Below are 20,917 nucleotides of genomic sequence, written 5' to 3'. Positions count from 1 at the left end.
GTTACTATATTATCATGCCTCGCATCGTGACAGAAACGCGTGTCTACTTTGTAAATAAACATGGCGGCCATTTGAACCCACGCTAACTCTCGCTCATATTTCAGTACGTCGATTAACTTACTTTCTTCACTATACATAGGAGTGTTTTATAATCACATTTCGATATTAATTGTATATTAAATATGTCATTGTGTAAAGGGTTACTATATTATCATGCCTCGCATCGTGACCTGAAATTGACTTTGTTTAGAGTGTTACATGGGGCTCCGAACGGGGTATTGTTTGGATGGATATAGATGGACATGTGTAATATTGTATATTTTATCGATCAATTGGCTATTTGTATTATAATTTCAAGTCGCATATAAATATATTATTGGTTTATAAAAATAACGCTCACAAGGAAATATATACACACCCACATATTTATTTATTTATTTTAGTACATTTTTGTACATTGAGTTTTACAGTACATGGTCACGTTTTTTATTGGTTTATAAGAATACAACACATAAATACATTCATATACATAACAGGTAAAAGTTGTACATGGGTAGTTGTTTACTGGTAGCGCCAGTATCTCTACCTAGGCCATGACATTATTTTCATAGCTATTATTGTTCTCAAAACAATGCCAGATGTTCCAGTGTGGTATGCTAGCGGTATACTTTGATTATGGAAATTTGCACACACTATTGACAGGTGGATGACGAGAAGGAATGTGGTTATACAAACATGCCAGCGTTTCAAAAACAAAAAAGGGTAATTAGAGTATCGACCAATCAATGAGTGTGTTACAAATAAAGAACCAATGAAAATGATTGGTGATATAGGGCAAAATTTTCGATCCTACCTAATGTCTATATAATCTCGTGTTTGAATCCCTGAAATCATCATTCAATAGTTCTATCAACAGACAACATCGCCATGCCTTCCAGGAAAAGCTTCACAGCAGCGTTCAAGATTGAAGTTGTGAATTACGCCAAGGAGAATGGAAACAGAGCAGCTGGACGTCATTACTCCATTAATGAAAAACAAGTCCGGGAATGGAGGAAGATAGAAGACTCTCTGAAGATGACGAAGAAGACGAAGAGGGCCAACCGAGGACATACAGCACGCTGGCCAGCCTTGGAAGAAGACTTGGAGAACTGGGTCCTGGAGCAGAGATCATCATGCCGGGGTGTCAGCACCATCCAGATAAGACTCAAGGCACAGAGCATGGCGAAAGACCGGAAGATTGAAGACTTCAATGGTGGACCATCCTGGTGTCTACGATTTATGAGGCGGAAGCAGCTGACCATAAGGAACCGGACGACAGTCTCCCAGCAGCTACCAGCAGACTTTGAAGAGAAGTTGTCAACTTTCCGAGAGTTCACACAGACTAAGATTGGCGAACACAACATCAGCGGTGACCGTATCGTCAACATGGATGAAGTCCCACTTTGCTTTGACATGCCGATGGACCGGACCGTGGCGAAGAAGGGAAGCGACACTATTTCAATCCGTACCACCGGACATGAAAAGGCCCACTTCACCTGTGTGCTTGCCGTGACAGCATCGGGTAAAAAATTACCGCCCATGGTAATTTTTAAAAGAAAAACCATGCCGAAGGAGAAGTTTCCGAAAGGTGTTGTGGTGGCTGTCAATCCCAAAGGCTGGATGGATCAAGAGATGATGGAGAAATGGTTGGCAAAATGTTTTAGACAGAGACCGGGCGGATTTTTCTATACTCAAAAGGCCATGTTGGTGATGGACTCGATGAGGGCACATATAACTGAAGAAGTGAAGAACCATCTGAAGAAGATCAATACAATCCCAGCCATCATCCCCGGAGGCATGACGAAGATGTTACAGCCACTGGACATTGCAGTCAACCGAACCTTCAAGACCGGGATTAGGCTGAGATGGGAAGACTGGATGGGGTCCGGAGAACACAGCTTCACAAAGACGGGCAGAATGCAAAGAGCCACACTTGCTGAAGTTACTTCAGGCCTGGGAAGCTGTACCCTCCTCCTGCATCACTAACGGTTAACCTCCTGGTCATTGTAGTATTGTAGTACATGACTAACCTCCTGGTCATTGTAGTATTGTAGTACATGACTAACCACCTGGTCAGTGTAGTATTGTAGTACATGACTAACCTCCTGGTCAGTGTAGTATTGTAGTACATGACTAAATACCTGGTCAGTGTAGTATTGTAGTACATGACTAACCTCCTGGTCAGTGTAGTATTGTAGTACATGACTAACCACCTGGTCAGTGTAGTATTGTAGTACATGACTAACCTCCTGGTCAGTGTAGTATTGTAGTACATGACTAACCTCCTGGTCAGTGTAGTATTGTAGTACATGACTAACCTCCTGGCCAGTGTAGTATTGTAGTACATGACTAACCTCCTGGTCAGTGTAGTATTGTAGTACATGACTAACCTCCTGGTCAGTGTAGTATTGTAGTACATGACTAACCTCCTGGTCAGTGTAGTATCGTAGTACATGACTAACCTCCTGGTCAGTGTAGTATCGTAGTACATGACTAACCTCCTGGTCAGTGTAGTATTGTAGTACATGACTAAATACCTGGTCAGTGTAGTATTGTAGTACATGACTAACCTCCTGGTCAGTGTAGTATTGTAGTACATGACTAACCTCCTGGTCAGTGTAGTATTGTAGTACAATATTATTATCCCCCGCCCAACGAAGTTCGGGGGGGATATACAAATGGGTTCCGTCCGTCCGTCCGTCCGTCCGTCTGTCCTTCCGTCCGTCCGTCCGTCCGTCCGTCCGTCCGTACATATGGTTTCCGGAGCATAACTCTAAAACCAGTAGAGATATTTCCACGAAACTTCATACACACATTGGTCTGATGGTCTAGAAGTGCCTTTTGCTATTTTTAGGTTTGCATTTTTTGCATTTTTTCCGTAACCATGGAAACATTGCTGAAAATATCATATTTTTGTATCAGGTTCGTTTCCGGAGCATAACTCTAAAACCAGAAGAGATATTTCCACGAAACTTCATACACACATTCTTTTTATGGTCTAGTAGTACCTTTTGCTATTTTTAGGTTTTCATTTTTTGCGCTTTTTCCGTTACCATGGAAACATTGCTGAAAATATCATGGTAAATGGTAAATGTTACTTTGCAAAACTCCACCCATCTTTGTGTATATAGTCTAATATAAATGTCAAGGCTGTATACCTGATTCAACAATTGCAGCCCCGCTCTACTTGAGTTATACTCCATCTTTCTTTAGCTCAACTTCCTTTTTCCTGGTTTTTTTTCATACACATAAGTCTCCACAATCAAACTTACTTCAGCTTTGATATCTCCATTGGCAGGGGATCTGAATGACTATGTCCTTGTAATATACTCATATGTTGTGAACCAACGTATTTTCAGGGCGAATTAATTTCGCATTTGGATGGATAATAACTTTTTCGCAACAATTTAATTTTGTGATTGAGGTATCTTTCGTTCTTTTTATCCTTAATTAGAAATATTTTTAGGATCATTTATTTTTTTGTAATGTGTTATCGCACACATGAAATATAGTCATACTCAAAAATAAGTTGTTTTACAGAAGAACAGATTAATCATATTTTGGTCTATGTCTGTAGAAACACATTTCTTGCTGAACTATGGTGATAAATAACAAAATAAATCTTTACAAACACATTTTAATCACTTGCTTTGATGATGAGTTATGGTTAAAGATCCAGGTTTAGTAAATAACCATTTCCATATTCAATTTCAGTTGCATTTATCCTCAGAAAATTTCCATTGATTATTTGTTATCTTTGCTTTTAATTGACTTTAAGCTAATTTATGATTTCCGTAAGGCTGCTCAGCAAAGCTTCATCACCAATATTACCATAAATCCATGAAAACATTTATGCACAAAATCCGAACATACGATTAATATTTTTGAAAAGAAATAAAAGTGTGTTTTATTCAATTTGTAGATAACAGACCAGTCTGGTGTTCAGTGGAAGTTACTTTTGGAAAGCCGTACACATGAAATTCTGTCACTGCCCGATAAGGAACTTTTAGACCTTGGATACAACACTGTTGATGGCAGAAACCTTCCTATAATCAGCATTACCTCCCCTTCAGGTACAGTATAATACATAGACACAAGAAATATCTATAATCAGCATTACCTCCCCTTCTGGTACAGTGTAATACATAGACAGGAGAAACTTTCCTATAATCAGCATTACCTCCCCTTCAGGTACAGTATAATACATAGACAGGAGAAACTTTCCTATAATCAGCATTACCTCCCCTTCAGGTACAGTATAATACATAGACAGGAGAAACCTTCCTATAATCAGCATTACCTCCCCTTCTGGTACAGTATAATACATAGACAGTAGATACCTTCCTAAAATCAGCATTACCTCCCCTTCAGGTACAGTATAATACATAGACAGGAGAAACCTTTCTATAATCAGCATTACCCCCCCTTCAGGTACAGTATAATACATAGACAGGAGAAACCTTCCTGTTATCAGCATTACCTCCCCTTCAGGTACAGTATAATACATAGACAGGAGAAACCTTCCTATTATCAGCATTACCTCCCCTTCAGGTACAGTACAATACATAGACAGGAGAAACCTTCCTATAATCAGCATTACCTCCCCTTCAGATACAGTGTAGTACATAGACACAAGAAATATCTATAATCAGCATTACCTCCTCTTCTGGTACAGTATAATACATAGACAGTAGATACCTTCCTATAATCAGCATTACCTCCCCTTCAGGTACAGTATAATACATAGACAGGAGAAACCTTCCTATAATCAGCATTACCTCCCCTTCAGGTACAGTATAATTCAAAAACAGGAGAAACTTTCCTTTAATCAACATTACCTCCCCTTCAGGTACAGTATAATACATAGACAGTAGATACCTTCCTATAATCAGCATTACCTCCCCTTCAGGTACAGTATAATACATAGACAGGAGAAACCTTCCTGTTATCAGCATTACCTCCCCTTCAGGTACAGTATAATACATAGAAAATAGATACCTTCCTATAATCAGCATTACCTCCCCTTCAGGTACAGTATAATACATAGACAGGAGAAACCTTCCTATAATCAGCATTACCTCCCCTTCTGGTACAGTATAATACATAGACAGTAGATACCTTCCTATAATCAGCATTACCTCCCCTTCAGGTACAGTATAATACATAGACAGGAAAAACCTTCCTATAATCAGCATTACCCCCCCTTCAGGTACAGTATAATACATAGACAGGAGAAACCTTCCTGTTATCAGCATTACCTCCCCTTCAGGTACAGTATAATACATAGACAGGAGAAACCTTCCTATAATCAGCATTACCTCCCCTTCAGGTACAGTATAATACATAGACAGGAGAAACCTTCCTGTTATCAGCATTACCTCCCCTTCAGGTACAGTATAATACATAGACAGGAGAAACCTTCCTGTTATCAGCATTACCTCCCCTTCAGGTACAGTATAATACATAGACAGTAGATACCTTCCTATAATCAGCATTACCTCCCCTTCAGGTACAGTATAATACATAGACAGGAAAAACCTTCCTATAATCAGCATTACCCCCCCTTCAGGTACAGTATAATACATAGACAGGAGAAACCTTCCTGTTATCAGCATTACCTCCCCTTCAGGTACAGTATAATACATAGACAGGAGAAACCTTCCTATAATCAGCATTACCTCCCCTTCAGGTACAGTATAATACATAGACAGGAGAAACCTTCCTGTTATCAGCATTACCTCCCCTTCAGGTACAGTATAATACATAGACAGGAGAAACCTTCCTGTTATCAGCATTACCTCCCCTTCTGGTACAGTATAATACATAGACAGGAGAAACCTTCCTGTTATCAGCATTACCTCCCCTTCAGGTACAGTATAATACATAGACAGGAGAAACCTTCCTGTTATCAGCATTACCTCCCCTTCAGGTACAGTATAATACATAGACAGGAGAAACCTTCCTGTTATCAGCATTACCTCCCCTTCAGGTACAGTATAATACATAGACAGGAAAAACCTTCCTATAATCAGCATTACCTCCCCTTCTGGTACAGTGTGTTACATAGACAGGAGTAACCTCCCTTATTAAACATCCCTCATTATTACTTCCCCTTGGAACAGTATGATAATTGATGAGATTGTAGACATACACCATATACACCATATACTGCTACATGAAATCTGCTTAATGCCAACGCAAGTATGCAATTGGTATTTTTACTTGGTAAACCCTAGAAAATACTGAAAAGCTAAAACAAATTAAATTTCTCAAAACAAGCTAAAGTATGAGTAAAGTTTTAATTTACAATTTTATCTTGTTCCATAGAACAAACTGCCGACCTTTTCCTGCCCCTGAGGTTTTATCAGTTCCAGCGATCTGTATTCCTATCACCACAGTACGCCAAGGGACGCCATTTTGTCGCTGCTCATTGTGACAAGACCACCACTTATCAGGTATGAGCTGGTTTTGTATGTAATAAAGCTGTAACTAACATTGTTCGTCAACATTCTTTTGAAATGTTTGGAATGTTGGTGTTGGGAAATTGAGGACAGATTTGTTTTGTTGATAAAAACAGTATCATAATACTTTAACTACCAAAATGAAATGATTTACTGTGTCCGTATTGTTGTACTTGTATTTCATAAAAATGAGAATCTATGCTGAAGCAGTTTATATACAGCAGCAGTAGAAGTTTATGGTGCCCTGTTCACTTTCAGGAAATTTCATACAGTATGTGAGATGATAAAAATTACATATAAGTTTTGTAAATCGTAATGACGTGTGGCTAATGTCTTGTCCTCATTTTCTTATCAGATCATAATATCTATCTTATTATCCTGTCACATTGCTTTACAGATTTATGACAGTGACGTTGAACACAATCCATTGTTTGTGTACAAGTTACCATTTGGTGCTTACAATGTCATCCTCACTGACAAAGTTATATTTTCTACAACACGACTCGGAGGTGAGAAGAGGCTACTGGTGATAGCCAATCAACGTGCAGAAACATCTGTGGATGATCAACAGGTAAAAGGTCAAGGAATCTGTCAAAACGTCTGACCATTTGGTTAAGTCCCTTATTTGTTTATTTTATCATGAACACGTTTTCTAGCATTTTGTAGTTATTTTCACATTCCATACAACTAAAAATTCATATATTTTTGTGGCTCTTACACCAGACATAATGATAGGCATCATGACAGATAAATGTCATGGGTTTGTGCTGTCCATGACTCTCATATAGATGCCTGACAGATTAAATGTATTCCATCTTTGCATAATACAGAGTTATCTCCCATGCGGGTAGATCTCGCTTGTGACTTCATTAGTTTTTTGGCAAAATTTAAAAGTATGACATTTTCTCTTGAAAATAATATAGTTTTGCTTTAATAAAAACTACTGTAAAACAACTTTCTTCCATGTTAATCCAGTTAAATTTGCGAAAGTTAATCTCAGAGAAATAATATCTTAGACCATTCTTGCACAATCAAATTCAAAGATATCTTAATTCAATTTTAAATCCGCGAAACATAGTCTCTAGGAAAATTTTTGAAAAGGACATTACAAAATTTGGTAGCTGCAGAAGGAAGTTGGTTTATAGAAACACAATACATACTTACCTGCAAGAGCAGATAAAAAAAACACAAAAAAACAGATGTAATTTGAATGTCCTGTGGTCTGACACCAGAATCTCACATTCCGACAAACAGATGACTTGTGTACATCAGTCATGAACAAAATCAATGAAATATCAATGTTAATGTTTTTTAAAAAGTTTGTCTGTGATTCAGGATTTCAACAAGGATGCCGTCTTGCAGCAGTTTGACCTCCCCCAGGAGGAGCACCTGTTGACAGTACTGAAGAAGTCTTATCCTTTCTACTGGCATGATAAACGTGAGGAAGATTTGTGCCAGAAGATGGCCCAGGATATACAGCTAGGTTTGGGGCGGGCTAACAGATCGGGGCCAAACATCCTCCCGTCCACAGCCTATGACATGCAAGTCACAAGTCACACAGTACTTAACGGCTGTATCATCATCACCGGGTCGTCTGTTTACGAGTGCAGGCCACGGTAAGATTTAATATCATCACAGGGCCGTATGTTTACGAGTGCAGGCCATGGTAAGGTTTGGCATTATCACAGGGTCGTCTGTTTAGGAGTGCAGGCCACAGTAAGGTTTAACATCATCCACAGGGACGTCTGTTTACGAATGCAAGCCATGGTAAGGTTTAACATCATCACAGGGTCGTCTGTTTACGAGTGCAGGCCATGGTAAGGTTTAACATCATCACAGGGTCGTCTGTTTAGGAGTGCAGGCCACGGTTAGGTTTAACATCATCACAGGGTCGTATGTTTACGAGTGCAGGCCATGGTAAGGTTTAACATCATCACAGGGTCGTCTGTTTACGAGTGCAGGCCATGGTAAGGTTTAACATCATCACAGGGTCATCTGTTTAGGAGTGCAGGCCACGGTTAGGTTTAACATCATCACAGGGTCGTTATGTTTACCAGTGCAGGCCACGGTAAGGTTTAACATCATCATTGGGTGGTCTGTTTACGAGTGCAGGCCATGGTAAGGTTTAACATCATCACAGGGTCGTCTGTTTACGAGTGCAGGCCATGGTAAGGTTTAACATCATCATCTAGTCGTCTGTTTACGAGTGCAAGCCATGGTAAGGTTTAACATCATCACAGGGTCGTATGTTTACGAGTGCAGGCCACAGTAAGGTTTAACATCATCACAGGGTCGTCTGTTTAGGAGTGCAGGCCATGGTAAGGTTTAACATCATCACAGGGTCGTCTGTTTACGAGTGCAGGCCTTGGTAAGGTTTAACATCATCACAGGGTGGTCTGTTTATGAGTGCAGGCCACGGTAAGGTTTAACATCATCACAGGGTCGTCTGTTTACGAGTGCAGGCCACGGTAAGGTTTAACATCATCACAGGGTCGTCTGTTTACGAGTGCAGGCCATGGTAAGGTTTAACATCATCACAGGGTCGTCTGTTTACGAGTGCAGGCCATGGTAAGGTTTAACATCATCACAGGGTCGTCTGTTTATGAGTGCAGGCCATGGTAAGGTTTAACATCATCATTGGGTGGTCTGTTTAGGAGTGCAGGCCATGGTAAGGTTTAACATCATCATCTAGTCGTCTGTTTACGAGTGCAGGCCACGGTAAGGTTTAACATCATCACAGGGTAGCCTGTTTACGAGTGCAAGCCATGGTAAGGTTTAACATCATCACAGGGTCGTCTGTTTACGAGTGCAGGCCATGGTAAGGTTTAACATCATCACAGGGTCGTATGTTTACGAGTGCAGGCCATGGTAAGGTTTAACATCATCACAGGGTCGTCTGTTTACGAGTGCAGGCCATGGTAAGGTTTAACATCATCACAGGGTCGTCTGTTTATGAGTGCAGGCCACGGTAAGGTTTAACATCATCACAGGGTCGTCTGTTTACGAGTGCAGGCCATGGTAAGGTTTAACATCATCATCTAGTCGTCTGTTTACGAGTGCAGGCCACGGTAAGGTTTAACATCATCACAGGGTCGTCTGTTTGCAAGTTCAGGCATGGTACAGGTTTAACATCAGGCACAAGGTCTCATCACAAGGTGTTTGTTTAGGAGTGCAGGCCATGGTAAGGTTTAACATCATCATCTAGTCGTCTGTTTACGAGTGCAGGCCACGGTAAGGTTTAACATCATCACAGGGTCGTCTGTTTGCAAGTGCAGGCCATGGTAAGGTTTAACATCATCACAAGGTCGTATGTTTAGGAGTGCAGGCCATGGTTAGGTTTAACATCATCACAGGGTCGTCTGTTTAGGAGTGCAGGCCATGGTAAGGTGTAACATCCACACAGGGTCATCTGTTTACGAGTGCAGGCCACGGTAAGGTTTAACATCATCACAGGGTAGCCTGTTTACGAGTGCAGGCCATGTTTAGGTTTAACATCATCACAGGGTCGTCTGTTTACGAGTGCAGGCCATGGTAAGGTTTAACATCATCACAGGGTCGTCTGTTTACGAGTGCAGGCCATGGTAAGGTTTAACATCATCACAAGGTCGTATGTTTAGGAGTGCAGGCCATGGTAAGGTTTAACATCATCACAGGGTAGCCTGTTTACGAGTGCAGGCCATGGTAAGGTTTAACATCATCACAGGGTCGTCTGTTTACGAGTGCAGGCCATGGTAAGGTTTAACATCATCACAAGGTCGTATGTTTAGGAGTGCAGGCCACGGTAAGGTTTAACATCATCACAAGGTCGTCTGTTTACGAGTGCAGGCCATGGTAAGGTTTAACATCATCACAAGGTCGTATGTTTAGGAGTGCAGGCCACGGTAAGGTTTAACATCATCACAGGGTCGTCTGTTTACGAGTGAAGGCCACAGTAAGGTTTAACATCATATCATGTAACTTAATTGATAAGGAAATTTTTAAATCAAACTTACAAGATGACCATGGTGGCCCAATGGATTGTGTGCTCCTACATATTTTCACTACCTCTCCACCCTAGATTTTGAGTTTGAATTCCAAGTTCGGCATTTACCAGGCATTGGTCATAGGTCAATGGTTTTTCTTCGGTACTACAGCATTCCAAGTAATGATGGTATATCCTAAAATGACTTGATGTTAATAGGACTTCAAACAAAACCAAAGAAACAAGATGATCTACTAGTCATATAACGAATATGTCCCATAAAATTTGTATTAGTCTAAGATCACTTGCACAGAAGATCCATAGGTTTTAATCAATTGCCCATTTGCTGTCAACTTTTATTTTAATTACAATTATTATATGTTTTGAGTATGCATGTCTATAATTAGGATTTAGAAGAAAATTAATCAAAAAATTGCTGATCATAAAATGTCCTGTTAAATAATATAAACTCTTTGATATGGTGATTATTTTTAATGTATGATGTTTATTTTCTTGATAATTGTAGAATATCCCCAGAGCGACTATTCCTACAGATGGCAGTTCAGCAACTAGACCATTCCCGGACAGAAGTCTTAGGCATTGGTCTTGGTCTTGACCTCAACACTCTGTATGAAGTATCGGCTGAACATGTGTTGAAGAACAAGGATTTCACTCAGGCAATTAGGCTTTATAAGCTCTCAAAGGTAGGGCTCACACAGGCAATTATGCTATACAAGCTCTCAAAGGTAGGGCTCACACAGGCAATCAGGCTATACAAGCTCTCAAAGGTAGGGCTCACGCAGGCAATCAGGCTATACAAGCTCTCAAAGGTAGGGCTTACACAGGCAATTAGGCTATTCAAGCTCTCAAAGGTAGGCCTCACACAGGCAATTGGGCTTTATAAGTTCTCAAAGGTAGGGCTTACACAGGGAATCAGGTTATACAAGCTCTCAAAGGTAGGGCTCGCACACAGGCAATTTGGTAATATAAAATTAAATGTAGGGCTTTAACTCTTACAGTCAATTTGGTAATGTAAGCTCAAATGTAGGGCTTTCACTCATCTTACAGCCAGTTTAGTAACACATGGGTAAGCTCAAAAGTAGGGCTTGCACAGACAATATTGCAATACAAGCTGAAATGTAGGGCTCACACAGGAAATCCGACTTTACAAGTCCTGAAAGTTAGGGCTCACACAGACAATGTTTTATACAAAGAAAACTAAAGAAGTCCAATAAGATATGTGACTGGATTATTATAATGTTATCCTGTTTTATCCTTGCAGTGTTCCCATGCCAGGCGAGTGGCAAACTTTGCTCAGTACGGCTGTGTCCAGGAGGTACTTACCTATGCGAGACAGGTATTGTGTGCTCAAAATCAGGACATCAATACAGTTGAGAGAAAGCAGCTCACTGACCTGGCCATCCACTGCTTTGTACACCAGATTCAAGAACATTCCGGCGACAAGACACAACTACAACAATCTTTCCTGTAAGACTAATTTTGGAACTCATATTGAAATATTTTATGAAATTCAAACTTACGTGGCATGAATTTAAAGCATTAAGATGTTGTATACATAAATCTTGTTAGGAAGAAGCCAGAGGAGATTTACCACAGAAACCTGTAATTGTAAAATGATAAACAGTATGGCAATGAAAACTTGGTAAACTCAGCAAATTTTTACTCTTAAAATCAAAAGTTTTGTTTGAAGTTTGTTGTGGCTATTTCTGGTGACTTACTGAAAAAAAGTCTTCTCAGTCTTCTTGAAAGAGGTTCTCCTTACTGCTTTTTTGCGTGTTAGGTGACTAAGTCAATACAAACGAGTCCCTTTACTTTCATTCAAGGTCACAGGATTCAAATATAAAAGACAATTTCTTGGAAAACTTTTTCAGTATCTAAATCGTCTAGATATTTGACCTGTAGCAAGCTGATTGTGAATTATGTTGAATTGTAAAGATCATTATATTGCAAATAAGTTAATGCGTGCCCAATGAATTCTTTATTTTTCATTGCAGTGAATTTCTCATTACCAACTTCTCCTATGAAGAAACTGTGGCTCTTTCATTGTTATCAGAGAATGGTCTGATATATGTTCTATTAGAACTTGCAAAGGTGAGAATGACATATAAATTGTACCAAACTTTTATTATTATACACTGAAAAGTATTTAGTTGTCACATTTAAATATAGTTAATTTACCTGTGGAAGCATACAATATAGAGTTTTACCCTAGTACACTCATCCTGTTGTTTCATATAGAGGCAGGGGCATTTATGTTCTACAGACCTTTCCTATTTGTCTTCATTAGATATTAAATTTCTAGATATTGTCACAACATTTATCTCTAACATACTACCTCTGTATGATCCCAGGCACGAGGTTTGGTCATGGAGGCTTTGGATTTGTTGGCCAAGAATGGCTACACCAGACTGGACAACCCAGTAGTGGACAGTTTGGTCAGCAAGGGCTTCATCAATCACCTTGTCCAGGCCGCCTCAGGTAGGTTGTGTAATGTATTCAACAAAATAAACGGCAAATTCTCTTATCAAATAAAGGACATGTTATAAAACTGCTTCATCAAACTAAATTGTACTCAAAGTCACAAGGTTTTTTTAATGGAAATATGTTGTAACGATTAGATTTATTAATGGCATGATCTAGAATTCCCTGATTTTTACCTGCTACAAAAATGGACACCTAGAGTACTGTGTATCATTTTTGTGAGGGTAATATTTTACAGTTTTACTTAATTTGATCAGATTCTATATTAATTAACACAAATCTTTTATCCATTGAAACATTGTCACTTTTAGTGTTTTATGAGAACTTCCCATTGTCCCCATGATCTTTTTAGCCCACCATCATCAGATGGTGGGCTATTCAAATCGCCTTTCGTCCGTGGTCCGTCGTCCGTCTGTCCGTCCGTCCGTCCTTCCGTCCGTCCGCCATTAACAATTCTTGTTACCGCTAATTCTCAGAAAGTGCTGAAGGGATCTTTCTCAAATTTCATATGCAGGTTCCCCTAGGACTCTAGTTGTGCATATTGCATTTTGGGACCGATCGGTCAACAAGATGGCCGACAGGCGGCCATCTTGGATTTTGATAGTTAAAGTTTGTTACCGCTATTTCTCAAAAAGTGCTGAAGGGATCTTTCTCAAATTTTATGTACAGGTTTCCCTAGGACTCTAGTTGTGCATATTGCATTTTGGGACTGATCGGTCAACAAGATGGCCGACAGGCAGCCATCTTGGATTTTGATAGTTAAAGTTTGTTACCGCTATTTCTCAAAAAGTACTGCAGGGATCTTTCTCAAATTTCATATGTAGGTTCCCCTAGGGCCCTAGTTGTGCATATTGCATTTTGGGACCGATCGGTCAACAAGATGGCCGACAGGCGGCCATCTTGGATTTTGATAGTTAAAGTTTGTTACCGCTATTTCTCAGAAAGTACTGAAGGGATCTTTCTCAAATTTCATATGTAGGTTCCACTAGGACCCTTGTTGTGCATATTGCATTTTGGGACCGATCGGTCAACAAGATGGCCGACAGGTGGCCATCTTGGATTTTGATAGTTAAAGTTTGTTACCGCTATTACTCAAAAAGTACTGAAGGGATCTTTCTCAAATTTCATATATAGGTTTCCCTAGGGCCCTAGTTGTGCATATTGCATTTTGGAACCGATCGGTCAACAAGATGGCTTGGATTTTGATAGTTAAAGTTTGTTACCGCTATTTCTCAAAAAGTACTGAAGGTATCGTTTACAAATTTCATATGAAGGTTCCCCAAGGACCCTAGTTGTGCATATTGTTAATTGGGACCGATCGGTAAACAAGATGGCCGACCGACGGCCATATTGGATTTTGATTGTTAAAGTTTGTTACGGCTATTTCTCAGAAAGTACTGAAGGGATCTTTCTCAAATTTTATGTGTAGGTTCCCCTTGTACCCTAGTTGTGCATAGTACCTTTTAGGACTGATGCATAATGCCTTTCGGGACTGATCGGTAAACAAGATGGCCAACCGGCCGCCATCTTAGATTTCATTGTTGAAGTTTGTTACCACTATTTCTTAGAAAGTACTATAGCGATCTGTCTCAAATTTTATATGTCATGTGTTTGAAAAAGTTTGAAAAGCAGGGAAAAGACCCCTCTTTCCATTGTCAGACATAGATCTTTCTTTGGTGGGCGCCAAGATCCCTCTGGGATCTCTTGTTTTTCATCTTGTCAAATTGACTGCAATTTTGGGTATATTGTGTGCCTTGTCAATTATTGGCTACTGTGTACTTCTAGTAGGATAGGATTGTTCAATAGTTGTTCTGTGTAAAATATTTATGCAGAAAGATTAAAACTTTGTTCCCTTTATTTACAGGGACCTTTTTCCAAACCCTGACTCCCCAGTACAGGACAGAAATCCTGTGCTCCAAGCCCCAGCTTGCCCTTCAACATTACAACATGATACAGGACTGTGTGGCTGACCTCAGTGTGGACACACTGGAAAGTCTGGCCAATATTTTTGACCCCTCAAGAGCAAGTCTCCGGAGCCACATATCTAAACATATGCTTTCCAAGAAAAGGTGAATCACTTGGAATAATCTAAAGACAAATAGAAGAAACAATATATAAAAATATTATACTTCTTGTATTGATATTTCATATTTGAAGCCCTTTCTGTATTCTAAAATAATTTCCCTTGCATCATAAACTATAAAGAAAGCCTGTCCCATGCCCACTGTGTATAACATAAACTTGCCCCCCTTCCAGACTCAAACTATAAATAAAACAGGTTCATTCTCATTTCCCTATCACAAATGCCACTCCCCATCCTAACTTGGCAATAAGTGAAATGCTTTAGCTTCTCTCGCTTTAAATGTAATTACCTCCCCTTACTATAATGTAAATCCTATATACTAGCTATTTATGTATTTTACAACCCATCCCTTTCCCAACCCTATAATTATGTTTTAAAGACTTACCTGACATCGTGTTGATGTTGTATTTACCCAGAACTTCCAGTATGTCCTCTCTGAACTCTCAGTGTAGTGACGGAGAACCAGGACCCATGGTAAGTAAATCTCAGTTTTCACACTAAATATAAAAAGATACATCTACTCAAACTTGCTATATAAGAATACGTTAACATAAAGGACATTTGTGCATAAAAGACATTTTGCTATGTCCCCTTGGTGTCATTTTTAAACAGGTTTGCCTGTACTTCTCAGTAATTCATGATAAAATCTCTGTCGAAGAATTGATCCATGATCCAATTGATACTATTTGACCAATCACCAGGTGGTATGTAGCCACACCTCATGCTCGCAAATGCACGTATACCTATTTAATGTCACAACAAACATTGTAGCATACACAATACAAAATGCAAAGTCAAATGTTGTACCCAAACTGTTTGATTAATAGCTGAGCATTTGTCAACTTTTCTCAATGATTGTGGTCATAAAGCCATTTGAATAAGGAAGTATAAACTTAAAGGGCAATAACTCTGTAATAAAATTGAAGAAATATAGATATGTTGCTAGAACTTTTGTCTATTTCACACCTCCATTTCAGGAGAATACCCTGCCTGAGCCGTCCAAGTTAGTGGAATTCTTCGTTACCCTGGTGTTACATCTCAACAGTAGGCGTGACAAATCAGGCGACATTCCCAGCGCCGAGGAGGTGCTGACCATGAACTCCAATGAAGTATCAAAACAGGTCAGTTCTTTTATATAAGTCTGAAAATACTGATTAATTTGTAGCAAGATGAAAGTAATAGAATGTTATGCACCAGGGGTAAGTGTTTTTGTGGTAGAACATGTAAGGTGTTGACCCCTTAAAAACCCACTGTGTTTCCAGAGCAAAAAATACAACTTAAGTTTCTTGATTATAATTAAAACATCAAATTGTCTTTATCGAAGACTTAAGATGAAGTTACAACACCAAACATAAACATTATTAGTGTACATTATTGTCTGTGTCAATCTTTGTAAAACAAAGAAATCTCACTGTTTTGATGCATGATGCAGTAATAAGTCATTTACTGTACGGTAATTAGGATGAAATCTGTAAACACAAGACAATCCACGTTAAAGTAATTAAATTTTTAATTGTTCAGGAAGCAATGATAAGTGTAATATTAAGTAGTAAATGATAAGCTATTAACTTTTGGGACTCTACATAATAAAATCATTTTATATTTTTGTTTTAATGCCATTTCAGTAAAGGTATGTACCTTTAACTTTTTATTCACTGCTCAGTTGAATCAAACCCACACCACTGTATACTGATATTACATTCTGGTGTGGTTCCATATGTGCACATATTTTTTATGTCACTTTCCACAGTCTCCTGAAGAAACTTCCCATACAAAAGTTAGAAAGTTATCGTGTCGACCAATGCCTGTCGGAGCTGGACATCAACATGTGGCCTTAGTACGTAATGGTGACTTATATACCTGGGGACGCACTTCTCATGGCAGGTAAATAGGCCACTGTTAATAACAATATGTGTTTTCTTAAAATCTTAAATGTTTGTTGGAAAATTTGTGAATGGTTTGTTTTACCATAATTTATTTTTTATGTCAAAATTCTTAATTTTGTTTTCACTTAAACTTGTATGAAAGAAAGCATAAGTTTTATAATGTGTTGAATTTTGTAATATGGATATAGAAATATTCTATAGACTGTCATATCAAATCAATGATCTAGCTACCTCAGTGGATATCTGCATTAAAGTTATAAATTATGATCATAGTACCTGAAATATCCAGTTACTTTTGAATTGCACGTAAATTACTTTGACGTTTGTCTGTTTTATTTACATATGTAGATTAGGCCATGGTGACCTGGCCCCAGAAAACACTGTTTCTCCCCCATGTAGGGTGGAAACCCTACACATGCTACAGGTTCGTGTCATATCAGTGGCGTGTGGAGGGGAACATACGTTAGCACTCACACAACAAGGGGTAAGTTTTAAGGTCACTGAAGGTTAAAACTTATCTGTCAGGTCAGAATTTTAACCAGAAATTCTGGTCAATTTCTGATTAATTTCAGCTCAGGAAATTTCGCCTACATATTATAGCCACCTTTAAAAATCTTTAAAAGTCCACAGATTGATAAATTAATTTCCACTTCTCTATTTAGTCCAAATCAAACCTTTAGGAAAATGAAATATTCAGTGAAAAAGTTGTCTTGCTCTGAGGTCATGATAGCTGCAACATTATAGTTCAAAAGACTTAGGTATAGTAGACCGGGTACGTATATTCGTTCTAAAGTCATAATATTCCAATGCGGCGTAATTTGCTGATTATAGAGAGGTTGATCTCCTTCAGCTGTCTTGTTATGCTGTCTCCAAACACTATTACCAGACTATAGTAAAATGACCAGTATAAAATGGTGTTTTACACAACTTTTGACAGGTGTTTGCTTGGGGATCCTCGCAGTATGGACAGATAGGGATTGGTACCAGACATATTTACAGCCGACCCATGCAGTTAGATAAGTTGTCATCCCTACAGTGTGTTAGTGTAGAGAGCGGTCAGTATCATTCACTGGCAGTGACCGCTGATGGAGAGTAAGTAAAACAGAACTGAAAAACTGGCATATATGCAGGAAAATACGATAATTATCTTATTGATCCATCTCTTGATTATGCATAAATACTTTATAAGGCATTAAAAGAGATGCTGTTTTCCTGACTAGGGTGGGGCAAGCCACCACATGGCTAGTTGTTTAAACCTTATAGCTTCTGAATCCATTTGTTAACTTTTTGAAATAATATTATTCAAAATTAGTATTTAATTTTGCAAACACTTTTACACAGTTTCTTCAATTAATTTATGCTAGCCGCTCAAATAACCATTGTTGTCATGGAAACATGAGTAGATTCAGTTCTATGTTTGTTTCAGGGTGTACAGCTGGGGATGGGGTGTACATGGTCAGCTCGGCCATGGTGGTATTGAAGACGCTCTAGTCCCCACCCATGTCCAGGCTTTATCAGACAAGCAGATCATCAAAGTTTGTGGAGGCTACTGTCATACTCTGGCCCTCTCTTCACTGGTAAGTCTACAGATACAATACGAAGTTACTGTCATACTCTGGCCCTCTCTTCACTGGTAAGTCTACAGATACAATACGAAGCTACTGTCATACTCTGGCCCTCTCTTCACTGGTAAGTCTACAGATACACTAGAAGGCTACTGTCATACTCTGGCCCTCTCTTCACTGGTAAGTCTACAGATACACTAGGAGGCTACTGTCATACTCTGGCCCTGTCTTCATTGGTAAGTCTACAGATACACTAGGAGGCTACTGTCATACTTTGGCCCTGTCTTCACTGGTAAGTCTACAGATACACTAGGAGGCTACTGTCATACTTTGGCCCTGTCTTCATTGGTAAGTCTACAGATACACTAGGAGGCTACTGTCATACTCTGGCCCTCTCTTCACTGGTAAGTCTACAGATACACTAGGAGGCTACTGTCATACTCTGGCCCTGTCTTCATTGGTAAGTCTACAGATACACTAGGAGGCTACTGTCATACTCTGGCCCTCTCTGCACTGGTAAGTCTACAGATACACTAGGAGGCTACTGTCATACTCTGGCCCTCTCTTCACTGGTAAGTCTACAGATACACTAGGAGGCTACTGTCATACTCTGGCCCTCTCTTCACTGGTAAGTCTACAGATACACTAGGAGGCTACTGTCATACTCTGGCCCTCTCTTCACTGGTAAGTCTACAGATACACTAGGAGGCTACTGTCATACTCTGGCCCTCTCTTCACTGGTAAGTCTACAGATACAATAGGAAGGTACTGTCATACTCTAGCCCTCTCCTCACTGGTAGGTTTAAAAAAATATATATAGTCAAATCTGCCTTAGTCACCACCTCTGTGTATAAGACCCCTTTCTCAGGGTCCCAAATGGTCTATTTCAATACAATTTGTCTTGTGTATACAGACCACCTGGATATAATGACCATGTTTTCTTTGTCTCTTGGGTGGTTTTTATAGACAGGTTTTACTGTAATAGCAAGTTAATGGTTTGTTCTGTAGTGACTTTTGTAAAATTCTAAATTATATCAGAAAATTAAGATCATCTTATTTTTTTTTCACTTTGTTACATTTTTGATAAGACATGCATCATACACTATTATGATATTGGAAATACTTTTATTATAATTTAACACTATTTTCTGTCCTTGGCTCATGTTTGTGACATAAACACAATACTTTTCTTTGGGTTGTTTGCTATGGTATTTATTTCGCTCTCTCCCCCTCTGTATGTTGTATCTGCATTTCTAGGGAGAGGTGTACTCGTTTGGATGTGGATTTTTTGGCCAGCTTGGTTTGGAGATGAACAAAAAACAAACTTTACCAGTGAGAATACATGCTCTCAAAGAAAAGGTTGTGATTGTTAGCACAAAATTCTTCCATAATGTAAGTATTAATAAAGGAAAAATTCCATGAGAATTTAAACTGTGCCTTTTATTTCTTAAGGCATGGAGATACATGTAACAAATAATTTAAGCTGATGACAATTATTATGTAATTTGATGTCATGAGAAGATGATGATGCTTTCACACATATTACAGTGTTCACCCTCAAAATAAATAATGTAATGATAGGGCATTTAAAGTCCCATTATGCTTTCACCAAACTTTGCTAAAATATACATTAACATCCCTTATGAAAGGTTCTTCATTTGGTTTCTTTCCAATGAAGATAATTACGCAATAATGAATTAGTAAAGAATTCTTAAAATAGAACGGTGCATATAATATGCAATATAATATAATATAATATAATTATATTATATAATATAATATAATATAATATAATATGTTTGCCAATGTAACTAATATAACCTGGAGTTCTTCTCATTGGCTGGAAATTCATCGTAACATCCTGAGTTGACATCACTAAACAAAATTGACATGACAAAATGGTGGCTTCTGCTGGATTTTTGCAGCACATTTTGACATTGATATGTAGGTTGTTGTAGTTCTGTGATAAAACGGATATCATGTTTGTGTTCATTCACATGAGATTTTATGAAACTCATCTCAACATTCTGTTTTTTTCTCGCCAAGGATGACAAAAATAAAAACTTCTTAGACTCTTTTCATAAATCCTATATGATATGAACACTCACTTAAGATTCTATATATATTCATTAACTGGTGACCTGATTTATTTACCAGGTGGCTGTGACACACAGTAACCATGTATATTCCTGGGGGTGCCATCCATACAACCTAAGGTTTGCAGCACATTCCATCCGTAAGGCTCGGCAAGCTGGGGCTGTGGTCGGTGATCCTGTCGACCATTTCCTACTTCCAGAACTTGTTGATACCAGTTTTGTACATGGGCGCATTAAACAGGTACTGTTAAACACAAGTTATTTGTTATAAAAATCATTTATTGGAGGTACCTGAATATGAAAATTAATTAATAATACATGTAC

The 20,917-nt window shown here is 38.8% G+C and overlaps 1 protein-coding gene across 2 annotated transcripts in view; it reads left to right on the top strand.

Annotated features, from left to right (window-relative positions):
• LOC138336887 (uncharacterized) overlaps positions 1-20,917 on the top strand; it is a 34,217-nt gene that overhangs the window by 5,784 nt on the left and 7,516 nt on the right. Inside the window, exons 1-18 of one of the 2 annotated variants that reach the window (XM_069286504.1) lie at positions 2,622-2,651; positions 3,962-4,112; positions 6,367-6,494; positions 6,898-7,071; positions 7,836-8,116; positions 10,988-11,165; positions 11,744-11,949; positions 12,477-12,573; positions 12,834-12,960; positions 14,828-15,032; positions 15,463-15,520; positions 16,024-16,167; positions 16,797-16,930; positions 17,281-17,416; positions 17,870-18,024; positions 18,359-18,509; positions 19,755-19,889; positions 20,655-20,834. In XM_069286504.1, the coding sequence (XP_069142605.1) occupies positions 2,637-2,651; positions 3,962-4,112; positions 6,367-6,494; positions 6,898-7,071; positions 7,836-8,116; positions 10,988-11,165; positions 11,744-11,949; positions 12,477-12,573; positions 12,834-12,960; positions 14,828-15,032; positions 15,463-15,520; positions 16,024-16,167; positions 16,797-16,930; positions 17,281-17,416; positions 17,870-18,024; positions 18,359-18,509; positions 19,755-19,889; positions 20,655-20,834 (2,655 nt within the window). In that variant the 5' untranslated portion in view covers positions 2,622-2,636. Of the gene's footprint in view, positions 1-2,621; positions 2,652-3,961; positions 4,113-6,366; positions 6,495-6,897; positions 7,072-7,835; positions 8,117-10,987; positions 11,166-11,743; positions 11,950-12,476; positions 12,574-12,833; positions 12,961-14,827; positions 15,033-15,462; positions 15,521-16,023; positions 16,168-16,796; positions 16,931-17,280; positions 17,417-17,869; positions 18,025-18,358; positions 18,510-19,754; positions 19,890-20,654; positions 20,835-20,917 lie in introns of those variants that run through there. The other variant, XM_069286503.1, reaches the window with a different exon arrangement.

This window comes from Argopecten irradians, chromosome 12 (assembly GCF_041381155.1).
Source record: "Argopecten irradians isolate NY chromosome 12, Ai_NY, whole genome shotgun sequence".
Classification (NCBI taxonomy): domain Eukaryota; kingdom Metazoa; phylum Mollusca; class Bivalvia; order Pectinida; family Pectinidae; genus Argopecten; species Argopecten irradians.
Note: the sequence above shows the minus strand (reverse complement) of the source record. Positions and strands in the feature narration are given on the sequence as shown.